The 22,303-nt window shown below is 39.3% G+C and overlaps 1 protein-coding gene and 1 long non-coding RNA gene across 4 annotated transcripts in view; both read left to right on the top strand.

The window, feature by feature from the left end:
- Positions 1 to 22,303, top strand: part of CSTPP1 (centriolar satellite-associated tubulin polyglutamylase complex regulator 1) — a 210,658-nt gene that overhangs the window by 79,912 nt on the left and 108,443 nt on the right. For both annotated transcript variants that reach the window (XM_005216409.4, NM_001038037.2), the window contains 1 exon segment: positions 9,393 to 9,523. In XM_005216409.4, the coding sequence (XP_005216466.1) occupies positions 9,393 to 9,523 (131 nt within the window).
- On the top strand, positions 9,543 to 21,290 carry LOC112441656 (uncharacterized). Of its 2 annotated transcripts, none has more exons than XR_003029515.2 (3): positions 9,543 to 19,162; positions 20,532 to 20,661; positions 21,197 to 21,290. It is a non-coding gene; the product is annotated as an uncharacterized lncRNA (long non-coding RNA). The 2 variants fall into 2 exon arrangements; XR_003029514.2 differs by having other exon boundaries at positions 9,545 to 19,162; positions 21,200 to 21,290.

Raw genomic sequence — 22,303 nt, forward strand, 5'->3', positions numbered from 1 at the left:
GGTCTTCAGATCTTAATGAGAATAAAGAGATGATAAAGAAAAAAACCTTATCGTGGTAGGCAGGAAATAGAATATTCCTTAAAATGTCATCTACTGTTGTATTGATTCAAAGCTCAGACTTGCAACGGGTGGAGAAAACCTGAAAGGGAAGTTAGTATTGAGTTGAAAAGGCTAAAGAAGAAAACTGACAAGAAATTAAATGAGAATATGATTTGCGATCTGGCAGTAAAACAGATGAAAGCTGTTTTGAGGTCCGGAGGTAGAGAGTCACTGTGAGAAGGGAATGGCAGGGTGTGTTGAGGGTGACTAAGGAGAGCCCTACCTGAGGCACTAAATTTAACTTCAGTAGCAGAAAAAAGGGCTTCCCCTGGCGACTTAGATGGTAAAGAATCTGCCTGCAATGCAGGAGACCTGGGTCCGGAAGATCCCCTGGAGAAGGGAATGGCACCCTACTCCAGTCTTCTGGAGAATCCCATGGATGGAGGAGCCTGGTGGGCTGTAGTCCACGGGGTTGCCAAGAGTCACACATGACTGAGCAAAAAAAGTAGTACAGATGGGATGAGCCTGTTGATAAAAGAGATACAGAGGCTTAAAGATAGAGCCAAAGAGAAAGAAACAACAGATAACAGGTTTAGCGACCACATAAGAAAGTATGTGAGATACAACATGTAGCATGAGGTAAGACACAACAGAAATACTGCCGCTTTCTAAAGAGGAGCATGCTTTGTCCAGAAAATTGTCCTCTACGGGTAGGAGACGTTTCCCCAGAGAAATCATCAAAACAAAATTACTCTGAATTTCAAGTGAAGTTAGACAAGCTCCTGGAAGTTCTGTTATCAAGAACTCTATTTAGAGACCAAGTAGCAATAAAGAAAACTAGAGATCTGTGGTAACTCTTGTTAAAAAATGTCTTTACGACAGAAATATAGATCAATGGAACAAAATAGAAAGCCCAGAGATAAATCCACGCACATACGGACACCTTATCTTTGACAAAGGAGGCAAGAATATACAATGGATTAAAGATGATCTCTTTAACAAGTGGTGCTGGGAAATCTGGTCAACCACTTGTAAAAGAATGAAACTAGAACACTTTCTAACACCATACACAAAAATAAACTCAAAATGGATTAAAGATCTCAACGTAAGACCAGAAACTATAAAACTCCTAGAGGAGAACATAGGCAAAACACTCTCTGACATACATCACAGCAGGATCCTCTATGACCCACCTCCCAGAATATTGGAAATAAAAGCAAAAATAAACAAACGGGACCTAATTAACCTTAAAAGCTTCTGCACATCAAAGGAAACTATTACCAAGGTGAAAAGACAGCCTTCAGAATGGGAGAAAATAATAGCAAATGAAGCAACTGACAAACAACTAATCTCAAAAATATACAAGCAACTCCTACAGCTCAACTCCAGAAAAATAAATGACCCAATCAAAAAATGGGCCAAAGAACTAAAAAGACATTTCTCCAAAGAAGACATACAGATGGCTAACAAACACATGAAAAGATGCTCAACATCACTCATTATCAGAGAAATGCAAATCAAAACCACTATGAGGTACCATTTCACACCAGTCAGAATGGCTGCGATCCAAAAGTCTACAAATAATAAATGCTGGAGAGGGTGTGGAGAAAAGGGAACCCTCTTACACTGTTGGTGGGAATGCAAACTAGTACAGCCACTATGGAGAACAGTGTGGAGATTCCTTAAAAAACTGGAAATAGAACTGCCTTATGATCCAGCAATCCCACTGCTGGGCATACACACTGAGGAAACCAGAAGGGAAAGAGACACGTGTACCCCAATGTTCATCGCAGCACTGTTTATAATAGCCAGGACATGGAAGCAACCTAGATGTCCATCAGCAGATGAATGGATAAGAAAGCAGTGGTACATATACACAATGGAGTATTACTCAGCCATTAAAAAGAATACATTTGAATCAGTTCTAATGAGGTGGATGAAACTGGAACCTATTATACAGAGTGAAGTAAGCCAGAAGGGAAAACACCAATACAGTATACTAACGCATATATATGGAATTTAGAAAGATGGTAACAATAACCCTGTGTACGAGACAGCAAAAGAGACACTGATGTATAGAACAGTCTTATGGACTCTGTGGGAGAGGGAGAGGGTGGGAAGATTTGGGAGAATGGCATTGAAACATGTAAAATATCATGTATGAAACGAGATGCCAGTCCAGGTTCGATGCACGATACTGGATGCTTGGGGCTAGAGCACTGGGACGACCCAGAGGGATGGTATGGGGAGGGAGAAGGGAGGAGGGTTCAGGATGGGGAACACATGTATACCTGTGGCAGATTCATTTTGATATTTGGCAAAACTAATACAATTATGTAAAGTTTAAAAAGAAAAAAAAAGAAAAGCATTTTCTAAATTGCTGCATTGTCTTTTTATAATTTAAATTTCTAACATGCCATAAAGAGTATGTATTTAGTAATTGTCTCCTGGTGCTCTGTGCATTGATTTCCCGTCCTGAGTTACATGTATTTGCCTGTTTCTACTGGCATGAAGTAAACAACCATTTTTAAAAGTAATGTTCCTTAACACTTACAACTACAGACAGTAACAGATGTTAATGAATCATCTTACTTCTCCATTAGTGCAAGTGAGTAAGGAGTTTATATGCAGTTGGGAGTTTACTGTAGCATACCAGGCCTTCAGCAATAAGTTTTGAAGTTGGAATACTTGAAAAGGGAGTTTGAAACTTTTTTTTTTAACTCTGGCAGGGGGTCCTTACTGAATTAGAAACAAAGATCCAGTGGAGGGCAGTTTACTTTCAGAGAAGCAGCATGTGAGAATTTGCTCAGTGATCACCCTATGTACAAACACTCTCCTTTCCCCTTGGCATCAGATGCCCAGGGTGGCACAATCCATGGCTTGAAGTAGATTCGTTCTGCAGTTTGGTGACAGAAGAGCACTTGATGAAGTAACTGAGGAAAGAAAACTCGACACTACTTATGCCTCCCATTGCAAAACTTTTCACAGCTCTCGGGGCCTACGAGGCCGTCTCATGAGTTTTTCTCTTCATAATGCAGTTCGATGTGATCTCACTGATATCATGATCTGAAAACTAACTCTGCTACTAAGGATTACTCAGTCAGGCAGGGAAAAAAAAAGAATCCTGGTATGAAATGCCAGTGCTGTCTTCAGAGTGAACTGATAAGCTTCTGGTTCAGTGGTTCCGCTCTTGCAGAGATTACTGCTCTCGTCCACCACAAGGGCAGCTCGGGTCTCACAGGTTGGTTCACCTGTCCCTAGTCAGTGACTGAAGATCAATTAGTCCCTGTTGAATTTTTTCGTCAATTGGAGATTTTTTCATTTGTTTGTTTGGAAGCCAGTGATCTCAGATACTCTACTCCTAATTTAGCTGAGAATGAGAAGATGAAGAGGATGGTGGACACCCGCCTGCAGCACGGCAGATGTCCATTTTCTATACTGCTGACACTCACATCTTCCTGCCCAACAGAGAAGAGACCCTGCAGCCAGCTCACCTGATGCGTGAACTGGGCAGAACCTATTCCACACGTACTGTACAGTAAAGACAGTAAAGACTTGGTCGGATTTCCCTGTGGACACAGAATCGAATTGTTCATTGATTTGTTTCCTGTTGTGAGTACATTGTATATTGAACAATAGATTATAACAGCCCGGGAGAGTTAGAAGGTTTAGAAATTTCGCAGTAAACTTTTGTGCAGAAATTCCTTTGTAGCCCTATGAGAAAGAAACTGGTGTGAGACAACTTCTGCTCAAGTGTGTTGTCTAAGCTGCAACATAGGCCAAGCTGACATGCTTCACTGACTTCTCTCATCAAGTTGGCCCTGCAGAACTCTATAGCAGAAAAGCAATGGAAAGAAAACATTTAAGGGCTTTAGGCTTCATCTGAATTTCATAAGGCGGGAAAGAACAAATACAGGCATAGTTAGTTCAGGGGACCAAATCATGCCACGGGAATATATCTTTAGGGTTTGGCAACTTTTTGCAGAACAAAACTCCAGTCTGTTAGTCTTGCCAATTTGATAGTGGGAAATAGGCCACAAAAGGTTTCTTTTCTATTCCCTCTATAGGGAATATCTTTTTTCCTTCTGCTTCCAGAAACAGTAAAGGGTTACTTTAAACCATGATTCTTTCTAAAGTATTTTGGATCTCTGATCTTATTTATTTTTCAGAGCTTGATCTACACCCTATATATTTATCACCTTGGTGTGGCCAGTTTGTTCTGCATAATGGGGTGTGGTCTGTTCTCATAGATTGCTTCTTTGATAAATCTGTTTAGGATTTCTTGCAAATAAAACTCATCTTGAAACGGCAAAAGGCAGTTCCAATTCTAAAAGAAGATCATATACTCTAATGAGCTAGCCTGATTTTAGAGAGAAAAAAAGGAGATAAGTGACTGGCCTAAGAAGAAGGAACTGTTGCAATCCAATTTAACTGTGTAGGTCAAGATTCATTGGCTGTTTTCATTTTGAGGAAGAGCAAAGAGTATCTGGAAGATATGAAGTATTATAGGAGCTTTGAACTTTTGCCTCTTGGCACATTGAACATGAGCTGGAATATTTTAATTTGGTCCTTTTGCTCTTTGCTATTTCTCTATATAGAATGTGAATGGCTATGTATATAAATCTACTATGATTACATTTATATTTAATTCTTTCTTTGACGGTCCTTCAGTTACTGACTACTTAACCAAAGTAACTTAAATCAGTTCTAACCTTTTGCTTTTTAATATTCAAAATTAAGATATTTATGTGAAATTTATATCATAAATGAATCCTTAGAACTTCTTTAGTTTTTCTGGAGAAAACAGATACCACTTAATAGAAGTCTGTTGACTTTTTTCTATGTAAACAACCTTTGTTATTAAATGAGAAAATGAAATTGTATCAAAACTATTTAACATGTTTACAAATGTCTGGTTATAAAGGTCATTAATTTTAAACAGCTTCTGCTATATTTTTTTGATATGATACTCTAGAATTAATTAAATAGTAAGCAAATAAAATGGTAAAACTGAAATTTAATTAACTTATTTTCTTGTTAAAATCAATTTGAGACATTTCTTCTCAGACAACTTCATTTTAATAAATTTATTTATACCTTTTAGGATTAAAAATTATTCGCAAAGATCCAGAGAGTTCCTGAACTTTTTATTCATGACATCTTAAAAAGAAATCATCAGATACACCTATGAACTGGACGAAAGAACACCTGTATTATGCTAACTTTAGCATAAGAAAGAATAGGAAATAAAAACATATACATCTACCTATTCTTTATTATAGAAAACAAACTTGTAGATGAAATGATGTAATTAGGTAGAAAATCACCATTTGGCAAAAGCATCATAATTTTTATTGCTTCTGGCAAGAATTATCATTAGATGCTGAAAGTCGTAAATGAAGGTTTGAAGAGTAACAGTATATTTCCCACAAGATACTTACTCATTACAAAGGATGAGTTCACCGCTCTACAGTGGGTGAACCTGGCAGACACTGCTTTACCTAAATAATCTAAGTTAATATCACCATAATTAGATTAATCCACAGCAAGTGCCTCTTGATATGATGCGCTAGGAAAACTCAGCATCACTTCCGTGATAATCCTGCCAAAAGAGTATAACCTGAACCTAATAGTGAGGAAACATTAGACAAACCCAAACTGGAGTAAAATCTGTACTCTTAAAATGTCAGTGTCATGAAATACACAGACCCAGGAACTGTTTCCGATTAAAGGAGACTAAAAAGTCATGACAACCGAAGGCAATGTTTTGTCTTGAATTCTCTTTTCCTGTAAAGGAGACATTATTGAAACAGTTGGTGAAAACTTAATAAGGTCTGTAGATTAGATAAAAGTATTATATCAATTTTATTATATAAAATAAGGTGTTATATCAATGATATTGTATTGTTCATTGTACTATTGTTACATAAGAAAATTACTTATTTTTTGGGAAATACATAATGTGTTTAGGGGTAAAGGAGCATCATGTCCACAAGTTATTCTTGAATAGTTGTGAAATATATACATATATATATATATATATATTTATACATGTATGTATGGGTGTGATAGAGACTGAGAGAGGAAGAATGTTGTAGTGAAAGCAAATGTAGTAAAATATTCACAACCAGGTAATCAAGGTGAGGGATATTCAGGAATCCCTTGTGCTATTCTTGTCACTTTTCTGTAAATTTGAAATTGTTTCAGAGTAGAAAAAAAATGAAATCTCAAGGGAATAAAACTAAAAACTTACAGAAAATGAAAGAATTTACTGAATGAAGTTTAAATAATGGTTTTGGAGAACTCCATTTGAGGCAGGCATCTGGTATACTTTTGCATGCCCTTTTAAGATATTTTTATGAACTTTTATGTTTGGTTTTACAGGTAAGCTTGAGGACTTTTTTTTTTCAAAATTTGTGATCCAATTTTATTTATTTATTAATTTTTATTAACGTATAGGTGACCTACAATATTATGTTTCAGATGTACAGCATAATAATTCAATATTTTTATAGAGTATACTTCATACAAAGTTATTATAAAATATTGGCTATATTCCCTGTGCTGTACATTGCGTCCTTGTAACTTACTTACTTTATACCTTGTAGTTATATGTCTGAATCCTATCCATTTATTTTACCCCTCCCTCTACCCCTCTCCCCTCTGCTGCTGCTAAGTCACTTCAGTTGTGTCCGACTCTGTGTGGTAAAAAAACAAGATCCAACTATTTACTACTCAGAAGAGTATTTACCTTTTTAAAATTAGCAAAAAGATTGAAATTAAGAGCATGGAAAAAATATGCCAGGCAAATACCAATCAAAAAAAAATGCTAGTATTGCAGAATTACAACACTAATATCAGACCAAAGTCCTGGACTTTTAAAAAGATCATAGAATGTTGACTTTCAGTATCACTAGTATGGCTGGCTACAAACATAAATCCTAGTACTTTCTTCCTGGTATCATTCATCTGTTTTTTTCTTATCTTTCTTAAGCGGTATCTACTACATGTTAGGTAATGTAATGGAGACAAAGATGAGTACAAACAAATTGATTACTGTATAGAATCTAATAGAGAAAATAAATCCAGTCACTTTAAAACAAGGCAGCAAATTGTGAGTATCGTCAAGAGAGTTGTAAGTGATATATGATGGGAATTGGCTGTGGTGGTGGAATCAGGAAAAGACTTCATACACATGGTATTTGAGATGGTCCTAGAAGATTGGATAGAATTTAAGAGGTGGGGGTGGTAGGAAAAAGATATTTCAGGTTGAAGAAAAACAGTGAAGTTTGGAGTAATTGTGTTTTCTACTTTTTCTTTACAGCCATCTTATCTAAAAGAATTTCACTGGCTGTGTTAAGATTGTCTATTAACTCCTTAGGTAGTGATTATGATCTCCATACTAATAAGCTGCCACGCTAATTCCTGCTTATTTTTATTTTTAATTAAATGTGAGTTTTATTGGTATGAGTTATCTAAAGATGGTAATGTAAACACAATTCTAAATCTTTTTATATTCAATATTATCTGACTTGCCCTGTTGTATAAAATTCCTATTTTATAAATTCTTGTGTATATTTGTATTCATCTGTAAATGAGGCTCAGCTAGATTCTTCAATGCGTAAATTACTCCCTAGTTTTAAAAAAGCTATTTTTTTAAAAGCTGCACGAAGAATAGAATTTCACTAGTATTAGTTCCATTTTACCCTAGACCATGACCTAGACACCAGCTTGTTTCCCTTGAGGGGTGTGCAGTACACTTTGGGACTAATTCTTTGCTGGTAGCTTCATAAATTTAGGCTCAAATGTTATCATTTGCTAGACTTCATTTGCTGGAAATGTGGCCTACTCCATTTACCTGTAACAGCTCATTTGCTTTATTTTTCATTTTCCTTTACTCAAGACTACAGCACTGCAAACTGCATAATTAGGTTAACACTTTCATTGCTTTTTAAAAATCTCTCTTCTAATTCTTTGCCAGATGTTGTCCTCATACTTCCTCATAGTATCTTAGAAGTAAGATTTCTAGGCTCGTTTTCCATAGGGAAAGAAGGGCATGTAATTTTCTTTTTCATACAGTGTTGTTAATATTAACAGAAAGAGGCTAATTTTATCCCAAGTGATAATATGCTCCATGTTAAAGACAGATTAGACACTTCCCTCTAAACTTGGTCAGGGAAAAGGAAAATGGATTAGATGGCTCCTGACATTTTTTTCCTGTTCAGTTCGGAGACTCAGAATATTTTCCCCCTTTAAATAAACAAATGAAAAGTGGCATTTGGAATTACCACTATCCCTCTATTGCTTGCCATCTTCAGTTTAATGTCTGCTTCTCTACAAAGATTAACATATTTTCCACTCATGATTTATTTGTCAGGGACTTGAGGAGTTTTCTGGAACCAGAAGTCTGTCTTTGGTAGTGATGATTACTGGATAATTGCCTATTCTTTGGTGGATTTTCCATTTTTAGATTACGCCAGGCTCTGCAGTCTTTATTTCTTTGGCAGAAGAACCCGAAGGCAATGGAGTGTATTTTTTCCCCTTCCCCAGCCCAGCTTAAACAATGACTCACTCGGGCCCTGGGGCTTTGCTTCTTACTCCCATTCAGGGGCCACTTTCTACCCTTGTTTTCCTTATTTGCCTTTAGTGTCTGTCTGGAACCTTTTATATCTTTGGCATGTGGACTTTCCTCTAAGGTGATTGTCAGAGAGGTATACAACGCCACCCCCAAATTGGAACAGACAATCCAGTTGTGTTTCCATAAGCCACGTTGTTCTTAAGGCACCTAATATAGGTCAATTGTTTAGCCACTCAGTCGTGTCCCACTCTTTGCAACCCCATAGGCTGTAACCTGCCAGGCTCTTCTGTCCATGGGATTTCCCAGGCAAGAATACTGGAGTGGATTGCCATTTCCTTCTCCAGATAGAGGCCGGAGAGAAGATAAAAAGAATGTCATTAAGGAAACATAATTTCAAATGGGGTAGAAGGAGAAGTATTCTCCAAGAGGATATGAGTGCCAGTTTATCATTGAGCTAAAGACAAAGATTTCCCTCTATATGAGATGTTCCAACAACTGATTAAAGCTTCCTTAGAGTGTACACACACACACACACACACACACACACACACGAGGTGGCATTCAGAGGAATTGGACTCCAGGAGTTTCCAAAGAGATATAGTTATGTGAAGAGAATTCCTCATACAGCAACTTGGTCTAATCTGTAGTACAGAGTTTTGTTGGAGAAAAGATTTTTCTCTGGGCAGTCGTTCTATATATTCTTGACTTTTTATTCTAATTCCAGTCTTCTGTAACTATCCATCTAGTGATGATTTCTTGCTTATTCTCTTTGCAGTTTTAACAGTGTATGTCAGGGAACTCATATTCTTTTCCGGGAATTCAGCTTCATCCAAGCCACCCCTCACAACAGGGCATCATTCCTACGCGCCTTCTGGAGATGCTTCCGAACTGTTGGCAAAAATGGCGGTAAGTCTTCCCGAATTCTTTCCTAGCCTTCCTTTATTCCCTCTAAACTTCTTTCTTCTTGCTCAGCATAAATACTGTTGTAGCGCATGCGCTTCAAGGTTCTTGGAACACGTTACTTTTAAGGAGCTATCTGTCTGTATCAGAGACACTGCCATCAGTAATACTATCACCATCACTGACGATACTTGTTAAGGTCCAAGTGTAGCTCTATGTGCAGTAATTCATTTAATCTGCACAGCATCTCTCTCTGGTAGATACTATAATTCCTATTTTACAACAAATTAAACTTAAGATCAATTTGCATGTTGGTTCTGCATCTTTTTGATTATAACCCAAGGAAAATATTAAGAAAAATGCTGATTGAAAACGCCTTATATTGACTGAGACCTTACTTTTGCTGAGGTGAAGTGTGAAAGCTTAGTGAGAGCTTCTTTTTAAAAAATGACACTAGATTACATTCTTACATTTAGACTACTAAAATAGATTTAATTACTCCAAACTTTTCAGACCTAGACTATATCAAAACCTCTGTTCACATCTGTTTTCAAGGACTTGTTTTTATTCCTGTTTTCATCTTATGTGCTTTTCCAAATAAGTATTGAATGCCTTTAAGACAGTTTCTATAGGAATGGTAACTTAAAGTAGAGAGGAAGGCTAAAACGATTTCCTCATTCATGCAACAAGTATTTCTGGTAAACTTGCCATGTGCCTGGCTCTGGGGTTATAGTAAGTGAATAGGTATGCTCCCTGCTTTTATTGAATTTGCAAGATTTCCTACCCTGATCTAATTGATGGTATTGCTATTTTATATATAGACACTGAAACTTTTTTGCTTAAAGATCTTCCTGCCTATTTTCTTATTAAATCATTTCACTATCCTAAGAAATAGATAAGGTAGATATTATTGTGCCTATTTTATAAAGTGCAAAATTGTGTAACTTGCAAAATGATTTCACAGTAGCAAAGATGGAAATAGAACTCAGATTTACTGGTACTCTATTTCTACTGGTACTCTTTGCGACCCCATGGACAGTAGCCTGCACCAGGCTCCTCCGTCCATGGGATTTTCTAGGCAAGAGTACTGGAGTGGGTTGCCATTTCCTTCTCCGGGGAATCTTCCCGACCCAGGGATTGAAGCCAGGTCTCCCGCATTGATAGACAGACACTTTACCGGCTAAGCCACCAGGGGACCTCTATTTCTGCTATTGACATGTAACTCGAGAGATCATCCGTCTAAGTTACACTCTTGTGCCAGTGTACTGAGAATAGCATCGTCTTCTTTACAAATGACAGTAGGCAAAAAACAATGTGAATGAGATTTGAAGTGAACTAGATCAGAAACACTATCTCATTGATCTCCACATAAGCTGGGAGCTATGAGTGTATCGGTGAATTTTGTACTATTTCATCTTTCCTATCTTTCCTAATCCCTTCTCTGTCCCTTAACCAGTCAGCAAATATATATTGAATACTCACTATATTGAAGAATGGTGCGCATAGCTAGAGTTGGTTTCTGTGAAATAGCACAAGAAGATAACTATGGAAAACAGTCCTCAGATATCCTTAATTCTTCTCATGATTATGGATCCATGGAGCAGTGGACTATACGCAGTGTCCTTTTCTTTATCTTTTGTGTGTGTGCATGCTCAGTTGCTTCAGTCGTGTCCAACTCTTTGGGACCCCAGAGACTGTAGCCCACCAGGCTCCTCTGTCCATGGGATTCTCCAGGCAAGAATACTGGAGTGGTTGCCATTCCCTCCTCCAGGGGATCTTCTCGACCCAGGGATCAAACCCAAGTCTCCTGTATTGCAGGCAGATTAGCTTACCACTGAGCCACCAAGAAATTTGGAGAAGGAAATGGCACCCCACTCCAGTACTCTTGCCTGGAAAACCCCATGGATGGAGGAGCCTGGTGGGCTACAGTCCATGGGGTTGCTAAGAGTCGGACACGACCGAGCGACTTCACTTTCACTTTTCACTTTCATGCATTGGAGAAGGAAATGGCAACCCACTCCAGTATCCTTCCCTAGAGAATCCCAGGGACAGAGGAGCCTGGTGGGCTGCCGTCTATGGGGTCGCACAGAGTCGGACACAACTGAAGCGACTTAGCAGCAGCAGCAGCATCAAGTAATGATTGATTCATTCAGCTGCTGAAAAGAGGCAACCCCAGATTCTCCTTATTTCTCCTGTGCTACCAAAAGGACCTAGATTTTATGCTGGATATCTATTGTCATGCTTCTTAATCAGTCTCTGATTTCTTAAACACCGAAGACAGCATTTATGTCTAGGTGACCCTCAGGTCTTTGGTTAAATAGTTTTAATATATTCTCAGTTTCTTCTAGGAAACTGTAGAACATCATTCTGCCCAGAATGTGTCAGTCCCCAGTTTTCATCCAGAATGAGCAAAAACACTCAGAGGCATGGTTCCAAAGGAAAGTATTTATTAAGCCCCATTTTTTCAATTAGAATGCCAAGTACCAGACGCCTACTCAGTGGAGCTGCTATTATATTGTTCTCCTGCAGATGACTTCCTTAGAACATCATGTACATGTTTTAGCATCATTGAGAGGAAACTAACTCTTCTGGGAGGTAGCAAGAGAAGCGCAGAGTTCCAGCCTAACATATCTAAAAATGAAGTCACCTGTAGAAAAGTAAGGCTCTGACCCCTTCTGGCAAGAAAAGTTTCATCCCGGGTTCTAGCAGCACAGAGCTGCAGTGTCGTTCCTGCATGACTGAGTCCCGAATGGCACTCATCTCCCTAGGTTTGGAAGTCAAATAACCTCATGAAAACTGTAGTGAATCTCTTGCTATCTAGACAACTTTAGACTCTGGGAAGCAAAAAGATCTACTCAAATGTAATGAGCCTTCAAAATTCGACTTCTCACTTTGGTATTTCTTTCAATACAGAAAGATTAATCTAAATTTTCCATGTCTGGCAAAGACTGAAATTCCCCTGAAGTAAATCTTTACTTCTGTTTAGGGATATTGGCTCAAAGAGCTTTTGTCCACAGTTGATTTTCACAGTTTATGAGAATTTAGTTTTGAGCTTTGTGCTTTTACCAAGGAATATATATGTTTTCTTTAATAAAATAATGATGCTAAAGGAAGTGTCCTCCTGCTATAAACAACTAGAAAATCAGACAAAATGTCTGGAACAACTGTTTCAGAAACTGGACCAACAATCAATGTGGAACTGTGGTCTCTGAGAGGCAGTTGCCAAGTGACAGTTCAGGGAGATCACGAGGGTCTTATGAGTTGAGGAGACGAGGGCTGGGGTTTAGGGAGGCCGCGGTGGCCAGCATTTGCAGGGCCAAGTACTAGAGAGGAGTATGTTGCTCACTTAGCTCCAGAGATGCAAGGAGGTATTCGAGTCTTTGGCTACAAACTATGCACATGTGTGGGTTGGAAAAAGACCGACCGGAAAACAGTAGGCAAGACGATTCCTGGCATGTTCACAGGGCTAGTTCACACTTCTACCAGTTGGAGTGGAGAAACCTCAAACTGCACAGGGCATCGGATTGAGTCCTCAGCCACTGAAGTAAGCATCAGGCTGATCTGCAAGTGACCACACGAAAACACAATTCAATACTCCTTAAAGGAATTCAACAAAATCCAGTGCTCTGCAACGTAAAATTCACGAAGTCTGGCGTCCAACTAGAACGTACAGGAAGCAGGAAGATATGACGCATAACGGGCAGAAAAAACAAATCAGTAGAAACACAGACTCAGAAATGACAGAGATGGGGGACTAGCTGCCTAGGACCTTTAAACAGTTAAGTCGTACAGATGTACTCAATATGTAAGGAAAACATGAATATGACTAGGAGGTAAATGAAAGATGTTAGGAAGACCTAAATGGAATTTCTAGACATAAAAAATATAGTATCAGAAATAAAAATACTGATAATGATAACATTTAATATTTATTAAGTAGATTATCTCACTTTTTAATCCTATGTATTAAGTAGATACTTTCATTATCTCCTCTGCACAGAAAACGAAGCTGAGATTTTTGAAATTTAAATAACTGGTCTAGGTCACACACCTAAAAGTGTGTGATCAAGGAATGCCAGAGAAGCCAGAGAAAACTGACTAGAGACAGTATTGTGTTTTTAATGTAAAGGTGTTCTCTACTGGAGGGTGTGTAAGATGCTGGAAATACAGATAAGTAAATGACAGTGCTTGCCCTCAAGGAGCTCGAGTTCTGGGAGAAGAAACAGAGCAGCCTGGAAGTAGTCTCCATGCAGCGTAAGTGATCACTGAAGTCTGTATAAGAGTCAGTGACCGCACAGGAGAGAAATAGTCCTTCCTGCAGACGCTGGAGAAGCTGTAAAGAAGTAAAGAGAATGAGGCTGGACCTTGGACTAGTAGAAGGCTATTGAGCAAAGGAGTACGTTCTAAACAGAAAACTCTCGCAGTTTTGAAAATATAACATGAAACACCACGGTTCCTTTGGGAAATGGTAAGAAGTACTATGTGGCAACAGAAAATACTGCTGAATGCTTATTGTGCCAGCCACTGAACAGAAATTCTGTTCACGTATTCATTTATTTCATTCACACAACAAACTTGAGTTGGTGTGATTATTATCCCATTTCTCCTAAAGAAACTAAGAGAAGTTAAGTGACTCGCACAGGCTATATGGTTTGTAAGTAGCACAGCTCATATTCAAACTTCAGTCTTGACAAAGGCCACACTTTTTTTTATTGAATTGTAGTTGATTTACAATGTTGCCTTAATTTCTGATGTACAGCAAAGTGATTCAGTTATACATATATACAAACTGTTTTCCATTATGTTTCTTTTATCTTGTTACAAGATATTGAATATAATTCCCTGTTCTATACAATAGGATCTTGTTAATCTGATTTGCTAATCCCAATTCTAATTTATCCCTCCCACACTCCCTTCCCCTTTGGTAATCAGAAGTTTGTTTTCTGTGTCTGTGAGTCTGTTTCGTAAATAAGTTCCTTTGTGTCAGATTTGAGGTCCCACATGCAAGTGACATCATATGGTACTTGCTTTTCCCTTTTCTGACTGGCTTCCCTCACTATGACAATCTCTGGGTCGGTACTTGCTTTTCCCTTTTCTGACTGGCTCCCCTCACTATGACAATCTCTGGGTCGGTACTTGCTTTTCCCTTTTCTGACTGGCTCCCCTCACTATGACAATCTCTGGGTCGGTACTTGCTTTTCCCTTTTCTGACTGACTTCCCTCACTATGACAATCTCTGGGTCCAGCCATGTTGCTGCCACTGGCAAAATTTCGTTCACCAAGGCCACATCTGAACGACTCTGTGAGACTGAACACGTGCTACCCCCAGTGTCAAAGGGCTCTGTGTCCTCTGAAGTTCGTGCCTTCTCCTGGACATGGCAGGACTCTATCAATTTGTGTGATGTTTTCACTTCTGACATTGGCACAAGCATGGGAAGCAGAATGGAAGGTGGATAGTAAGACTGAAGCCAGAGACCAGACAGGAGATAATTGTAATCAAACAGGAAGTGGCTGTGGAGATGAAAAGTTATTTAAGGAGTTGGTTTGACAGGACTTGCAGATTTATTGTGAGTGTAGGGTATGGGAAAGAGTCGAAAATGAATGCCAGAAGCTGAATATTTCCAATTTTATCCCTCCCCTCCTTTTTTCCTTTCCTTTTATTTTCCCTTTCACCTTTTAGGTTTTACTCTGGATTTGCTGAGGTTTTGTCTTCATTGTCTAGGTGTATTTATTCACTAAAAAAAATTATGTATGGTGGGCTAACAGTCCCTGGAGTCGCGAAAGACATAACTTAGCAACTAAAAAACGATCAGCAGTGTGTGGGATTAGACAGAAATTCTTGCTCTCATGGAGTTTGTGGTCTGATAATCAGAGATTGAAAGTGAACGTGAAAGTCGCTCAGTCGTGTCCGACTCGTTGCAATGCCATGGACTATATATATACAGTCCATGGAATTCTCCAGGCCACAATACTGGAGTGGGTAGCCTTTCCCTTCTCCAGGGGATCTTCCCAACCCAGGGATCGAACCCAGGTCTCCCGCATTGCAGGCGGATTCTTGACCAGCTGAGCCACAAGAGAAGCCCAAGAATACTAGAGTAGATAGCCTTTCCCTTCTCCAGGGGATCTTCCCAACCCAGGGATCGAACCCAGGTCTCCCACATTGCAGGTGGATTCTTGACCAGCTGAGCCACAAGGGAAGCCCAATCAGAGATTAGGGGGGACAAAAAAAATCCCTGCTTTTATAAAAGGAGTTCACATTCCCGGAATCGGGGGAATTGCAGTAGGTCTTGATGACCATATGATAAAAACCTGTTACTTTTTCCCTAAAATATCGAACGGTATGGTGGGTTTAGTGATCTCAAGTGAACACGCAGACGTTTTAGGCTGAGATGAAGCTTCTGTTCTGACTTCTCTGTGTAATTGCATCAAACTTCCACTTGATTATGCTTGTCACTAATCCTCATCCTCACCACTAAAGAGCCATTCTGTGAGGATTAACGGTGCTTACTGCAGGAGTGGGGTGGCTGTCTTGTTTGAAATATTAAAGAGCATTTGCTGCTTTTGTAATTTTGTAAACAAACACAAAGTGAAGTGTGACCTCTTCACTCTGAGGCCTCCTCTCGCCCATCCTCTCCCCTTGCTCCCACCAGTTCTTCACCTCTCGTCATTCTCCCCAGGAGCCCAAGACGGCCAGGAAATAATTTCTTCAACCTCAAGTTCCTGTTTCCTAGCTCCCGTTTTACTTATTTCTTCTCTCTTCCTAACTTTCTTCTTTTTTCATTTTTACTTCCTTCTTCAGAACCTTTTCTCCAGAGAGAACACTGATGTCGCCTCGAATCTGTCCCCTCTCTCCGTCCAGTACCTTTCATCTTTTCCTCTATTTAATTTCCCCTTTTTTCTATTCTGGTCATTTGGGGCTGTCACGCACGTCACATAAGCGTTTCTGGAATGCTTTTGTCACCACCTCCTCTCCCACCCGAGCCTCCTCAGCCCGCTTAGGTTGCTGACCTCTCTTTATCCTTTTAGGTCTTAGTTTAAAGGTCAGCTCCTTAAAGGGGGCTTCTCTGTGACCCTTCCTCATCTGAATTAGATGACTTCATTACTCTTTTCAAATCATCCTGTAATTTTTTAGTCATCCTGTATTATAGTTTCTGACTAAATTTTTTTTTGCATGATCCTTAACTTAATGTACATTTCTTTTATTAAACTGTAACCTTTATGAGGCTATTCCTGACACCTAACATATTTAAGTGATTTGTTATTTAACATGAAGGTTCACCATTTCCCAGTCACTGGACAGAGGATAGAGTATTGAATGGTTTACATTATCACCCCTTTTATTAGGGGTAGGGTCGGTTTCAAATATCTGCTTTTCATATCTAACTTTTCAATATTGTGTAGGAGACGATTTAAAATAATAGTAGCTGCTACTTATTGACCATCTCATATATGCAACACACTAAAACATCATGTTCAAAGTGCCCCAGTGGCAACTGAACCCATTCAAAGCTATACTGTATTATAACGTCTTCTGTTTGTTTATTTTTGACCATGCTGGATCTTGGTTGCTGTGCGCAGGTTTTCTCTAGCCGTAGAGAGCAGGGGCTGCTCTCTAGCTGTGGTGTTCGGGCTTCTGACTGGGGTGGCTTCTCTCGTTGCAGAGCACGGGCTCTGGTACCCGGGCCTCAGTAGCTGCGGCGCTTGGGCTCAGTAGTTGCTGCTCCCAGGCTCCAGAGCACAGGCTTAGGAGGTGCGGTGCACGGGCTTGGTTGCTCCATGGCATGTGGGTTCTTCCTGGACCAGGGATCGAACCCGTGTCTCCTGCATTGGCAGTCAGATTCTTTACTACTGAGCCACCAGGGAAGTCCAAAAACTAGACTATTTTAAATGACACCTAATTAAAATAATATTCAATACCCACTAGAGCTTTTAAACAAGGATTAGAAAGATTTATGTCATGAACTGTAAGCCAACTTTAAATGTTGGTGAGGGTCTGGTTGGCGATACTTCCTTCCCTTCTTTTGTATTCTGGTCCAATCTTTATGCTTTGAAAGAGATCACAAACTAGTGGTCAGCTGACTAGACGTGCCTTGGCCTGCAGATATGTTTTCTTTGGTCTGTTGTTAAAAAATATGTATTTTTAATTAGATGCCAACATTTAACAAAAAAGTCTCGATTCAGTTTCACTTAAAAATGGAAAGTTCTTCCAATACTGCAACCACATTCCAACAGAGAGACAGTTCGCCAGGGCGGAGGTACAGCTGCTCTCTTTAGACAGGGCATGTGGCCTCAGATTTACCACCATCCCCAGCTGCCTGGCTTCACCTGCTTACGTTTCCTGCCTGGCCTCTGTAGACATTTGAATTTGCTATCATTGCTAGAACTTCTTGGTCCATTTATAATCACTTGAAAGGTAAAGTTACACTCTTAATTCAGAACACGGAGTTAGGATCCTATTCCTCAGCTAGATTCTCTTTTCTCCTTGTTATCATGATGTCTCTCAAAAAATTTCATAATTAGAAGGGCCCTTAGAAGTCCTCTTATCTTGAAACTAAGTCTAGGGGGGTTTTAATATTCTCTTTTTTATAGTAAAATATGCATAACATAAAATTTGCTATTCTAACCACTTTTTAAATTGAGAAATCTTCTTTTGGTGGTAAAATATAAGTAACCTAAAATTTACCATTTTAACCATTTTAAGTTACAGTTCCGTGGTATTAACTATATTCACATTGTTATAAAACTATTACCAGCATCCAGCTCCTTGTCTGCATCTTCCCAAAATGAAACATTTTACCCATTAAAAAATAATTCTCCCTTCTGCGCTCCTCCAGCCACTGATAACCATTGTTTTGCTCTCTGTCTCTGTGTGTTTGACTATTCTAGGTACCACATATTAGTGAAATCATACAGTATTTGTCTCTTTGTGTCTGAGTTATCCCACTAAGCATGACTTTTCCCAGTTCATCTATGTTGAGTATCAGGATTTCATTCCTTCCTGTGGCTGAATAATATTCCACCATGTAGAGTTCATGCTTTGTTTCTTCATTCATCTGTCGGTGGCCACTTGGGTTGTTTCCACCTTTTGGCTATTGTGAATAATGTGCAGCACAACCAAACAAGAAAAAAGAAGTGATAGTAAATTTTTGTGTCAAAGCTAATTTACTTGCCTAATTGGTGAGTAATCACTTTGGAAAACTCAATGAACAATTTTCCCAGCTAGTTTAAAAACTGTATTGTTTGGAGAAAAATAAATGTATCTTATAACATCTCATACAAGTTGTCCAATAGTGTTATTTCGTAAAAGATCAGATACCTCAGGGGCTGCTGTGAACTGCATTGTGTCCCCCCAGATTGATATGTTGAAGCCCTAAGCCCCAGTATGACTGTGTTTGGAGGTAGGGGCTGTCAGGATGTCATAAAGACTCAGTGAGGTCATTAGGGTGGGGCTCTTCTCCAGTATGGTTAGCATGCTTGTAGGAAGAGACAGCTGAGAGCCTGGCCTCTCTCCCCCATGTAAGGAACGGTGAGAAGATGGCCTTTTACAACCAAGGACTGAGTCCTCCCTAGAACTGACCCTGCTGGCTCCCCGGTCTTGGACTTCTAGTCTCCTCGACTGTGAGAACAAAAATTTCTGGTGTCTAAGTAAGTCACCCACTCTCTGATATTTTGTTACAGCAACCTGAGCAGACTAATACAGAAGCCATCTTTCTACTCACAGTTTTTAGACAGAAAAATTAATTTTACTTTGCATGTTGAAGCCAAATCCTGTTTTGATTCATCACTAATGTTTTATCTCATTACAACCACTAATGAGGTTGTAAGTATGTTAGTCTTGTAAATGTAAACTGTGCTATTCAGTTTATTTAAAATATTAGCAAGATTTCCAAGTTGATAAACTTTAATGGATATACATAAGGCAGAAATAGGAGTAATTTTTTATTTTATTTGACTATTATTTCAACAACTTATATCAGTCAGAAAACTTTAGTGCAAAAGAATAAATTCCAGTATCACTACTGATACATCTACAGATAACTCTGAAAGGTCTAATTTAAAAGCCTCATCCTAATAAAATTAATGCTGCTGCTGCTGCTAAGTTGCTTCAGTCGTGTCCGACTCTGTGCAACCCCATAGACGGCAGCCCACCAGGCTCCCCCGTTTCTGGGATTCTCCAGGCAAGAACACTGGAGTGGGGTGCAAGTTCCTTCTCCAGTGCATGAAAGTGAAAAGTGAAAGTGAAGTCGCTCAGTCATGTCTGACTTTTAGCGACCCCATGGACTACAGCCTACCAGGCTCCTCCATCCATGGGATTTTCCAGGCAAGAGTACTGGAGTGGGGTGCCATCGCCTTCTCCCAATAAAATTAATAGAATGTATCAATTTGGACGTTATCCAATAGAGTTTTGAAAACTGCCTGCGTGATGTTAACTATCAGTGCTTACCCACACAGCATCCGATGGCACTGCAGGGCCTGTGTTTCCTGTGGTCCACTATGCTATAAGCTTTTTTCTGATCCTGCTTTTCCAGTCCCGATACAAAAATGACTACATTTATCGCACTTTAAAGACTTCTGTTTTATAGTTATCAAGCTATGTTGTTGTTGTTTTTGTTAAGTCGCCTCAGTGGTGTCTGACTCTGTGCGACCCCACAGACGGCAGCCCACCAGGCTCCCCCGTCCCTGGGATTCTCCAGGCAAGAACACTGGAGTGGGGTGCCAGTTCCTTCTCCAATGCATGAAAGTGAAAAGTGAAAGGGAAGTCGCTCAGTCATGTCCGACTCTTCGAGACCCCATGGACTGCAGCCTACCAGGCTCCTCCGTCCATGAGATTTTCCAGGCAAGAGTACTGGAGTAGGGTGCCACTGCCTTCTCTATCAAGCCATGTTATGGAGCAATAGATCTGCTTTGGTTCTGTGACCGAATCATATAGGAACAAGGAGAGGGTGGTAACATCTGTACTCTCATCCAGTAGAACTGAAGATGTTATGTAATCATAGCCTTTATACTAATGTAGTCCTGGGTTGAAAAGAAAAGGAAAGACCAGAGCAGACGAAAACCTTCCCCGTGCGTGACACGTCTACCAGTGTGCCGTTCACACGTACGTTTATGGAGGAGCTCCAGGAGAAGTTAACCCGAGAGCGCAGGTTGGTGGGGTCCATATCTAAAAATTTACTACTAACCTATTTAGTGTGCATTTTGTTTTTCTTATAAATTTTAAATAAAGGCATTTTTTTAACAAGAAAAGTATTAATATTAAACATCTGTAGAACCTTACAAGTGTCTCTGTAAAAGCCCTAGTCTCCTGCTTCCATGGCTGATTCGTGTCAATGTATGGCAAAAACCCCTACAATATGGTAAAGTAATTAGCCTTCAATTAAAATAAATAAATTAATTTTTTTAAAGAAAAAGTAAATAAATAAAAACTGCTTCCACGCACCCCCTATCACACAGGTATAAATTGAAGCCTCAAATCTCCCAGTCCTCTGACTCTCACCAAGTGATCTTGCCATTAGCATCACGTTCTCTCTCCCTGATGCTTAACGAACATATATATATTTTATGTCATTCAGTCTCTGAGGTCAGTGTATAACTTTCTAGCCCAGAATGTGATCAAATGAGTTAAGGTTTAAGAATGCATCGCAATTATATGTGATTTTCTATCTTCTTTCATTGCCTTAGCAGATGGAGGAAAGTTTCTTTAAGTTCCACTTTGCCTGTCTTCAAGAGAAAGTTATTCCATCTTTTATTTAAAATAAAAAAATCATGATTCTTATTACTGAGGGAAGTATGGTACTTGTGTTACTGCATATTTCAAGCTTTGAAGGACGTAAGCAGAATTTTCAAGTTCTTTGAGAATACAACTGAAGGTTTTGTTTTTATTTAATTAGGCTAAAAAGTGAGACTTTACCATGGGATGTTATTAAAGCCATTCTCTACAGCAGATCTACCCCAAAACCAAATGGTACCTCTGAGGCTTCTGAAATCTCTTGCTCTCATGATTCAGTTAGAAACAAAAGTAAATGACTAAATTAAAGTTTACACACTGTGAGTCAAAGTAAAACCACCTTAGGTTAAAGATGTCAGTTTAATAAAGCATACTCAAATTTGGTTGTTTTGGTGGGTTTTAAGCTGGAAGTGTATAAAAGCAAGTGTAAGTAGTGTTGAAAATTTAATCTTTTCCAGTTTTATTTTGCTTGGCATAACCTGCTCTTCCTTCCCACTGCCGCCACCTGACCCTAATTTAGAACCCTAACTAACCACATCGGAGAGGTTGTCAAACAGACAGATTCCTTGATCCCGTCTCCAACCTACTGAATCAGAGTCAGCAGGGGAGGGACCTGGGAATTTATTTTTTAACAAGCATTTCAGGTGATTCTTAAAATCACTCAAGTGTGCGAAGTATTGAATAATTTCTTCACTTTTTTTCTTTTGCTCCAGTCCTTGCTCTACATCAGCAGTTTTTAAGCCGGGTTGCATGTCAAGTTCACTCAGGGAGTTTTTAAAAACTGCTGGTGCCCAGGCCCCATCCCAGAGCGATTTAATCAGAATCTTATGGTTTGGGACCTATGCTTTTTTCTTTTTTAATAAGTAAAAGAAATTTTATTGCAGTACAACATTTAGAGAAAAAAGCAAAATAATAAATGTACAGCTTAATGGAGTTCTTAAAAACAAACATACTCATGTGATGTCCCTCCAAATAAAGACAGAGAACATTACCAGCACCCCAGCTGTCTCTCCCAGGTCCCCCTCATCATGAATCCCCTCTAGGTCACCGATAGTCTAACA

This window comes from Bos taurus, chromosome 15 (genome assembly GCF_002263795.3).
Source record: "Bos taurus isolate L1 Dominette 01449 registration number 42190680 breed Hereford chromosome 15, ARS-UCD2.0, whole genome shotgun sequence".
Taxonomy (NCBI): Eukaryota; Metazoa; Chordata; class Mammalia; order Artiodactyla; family Bovidae; genus Bos; species Bos taurus.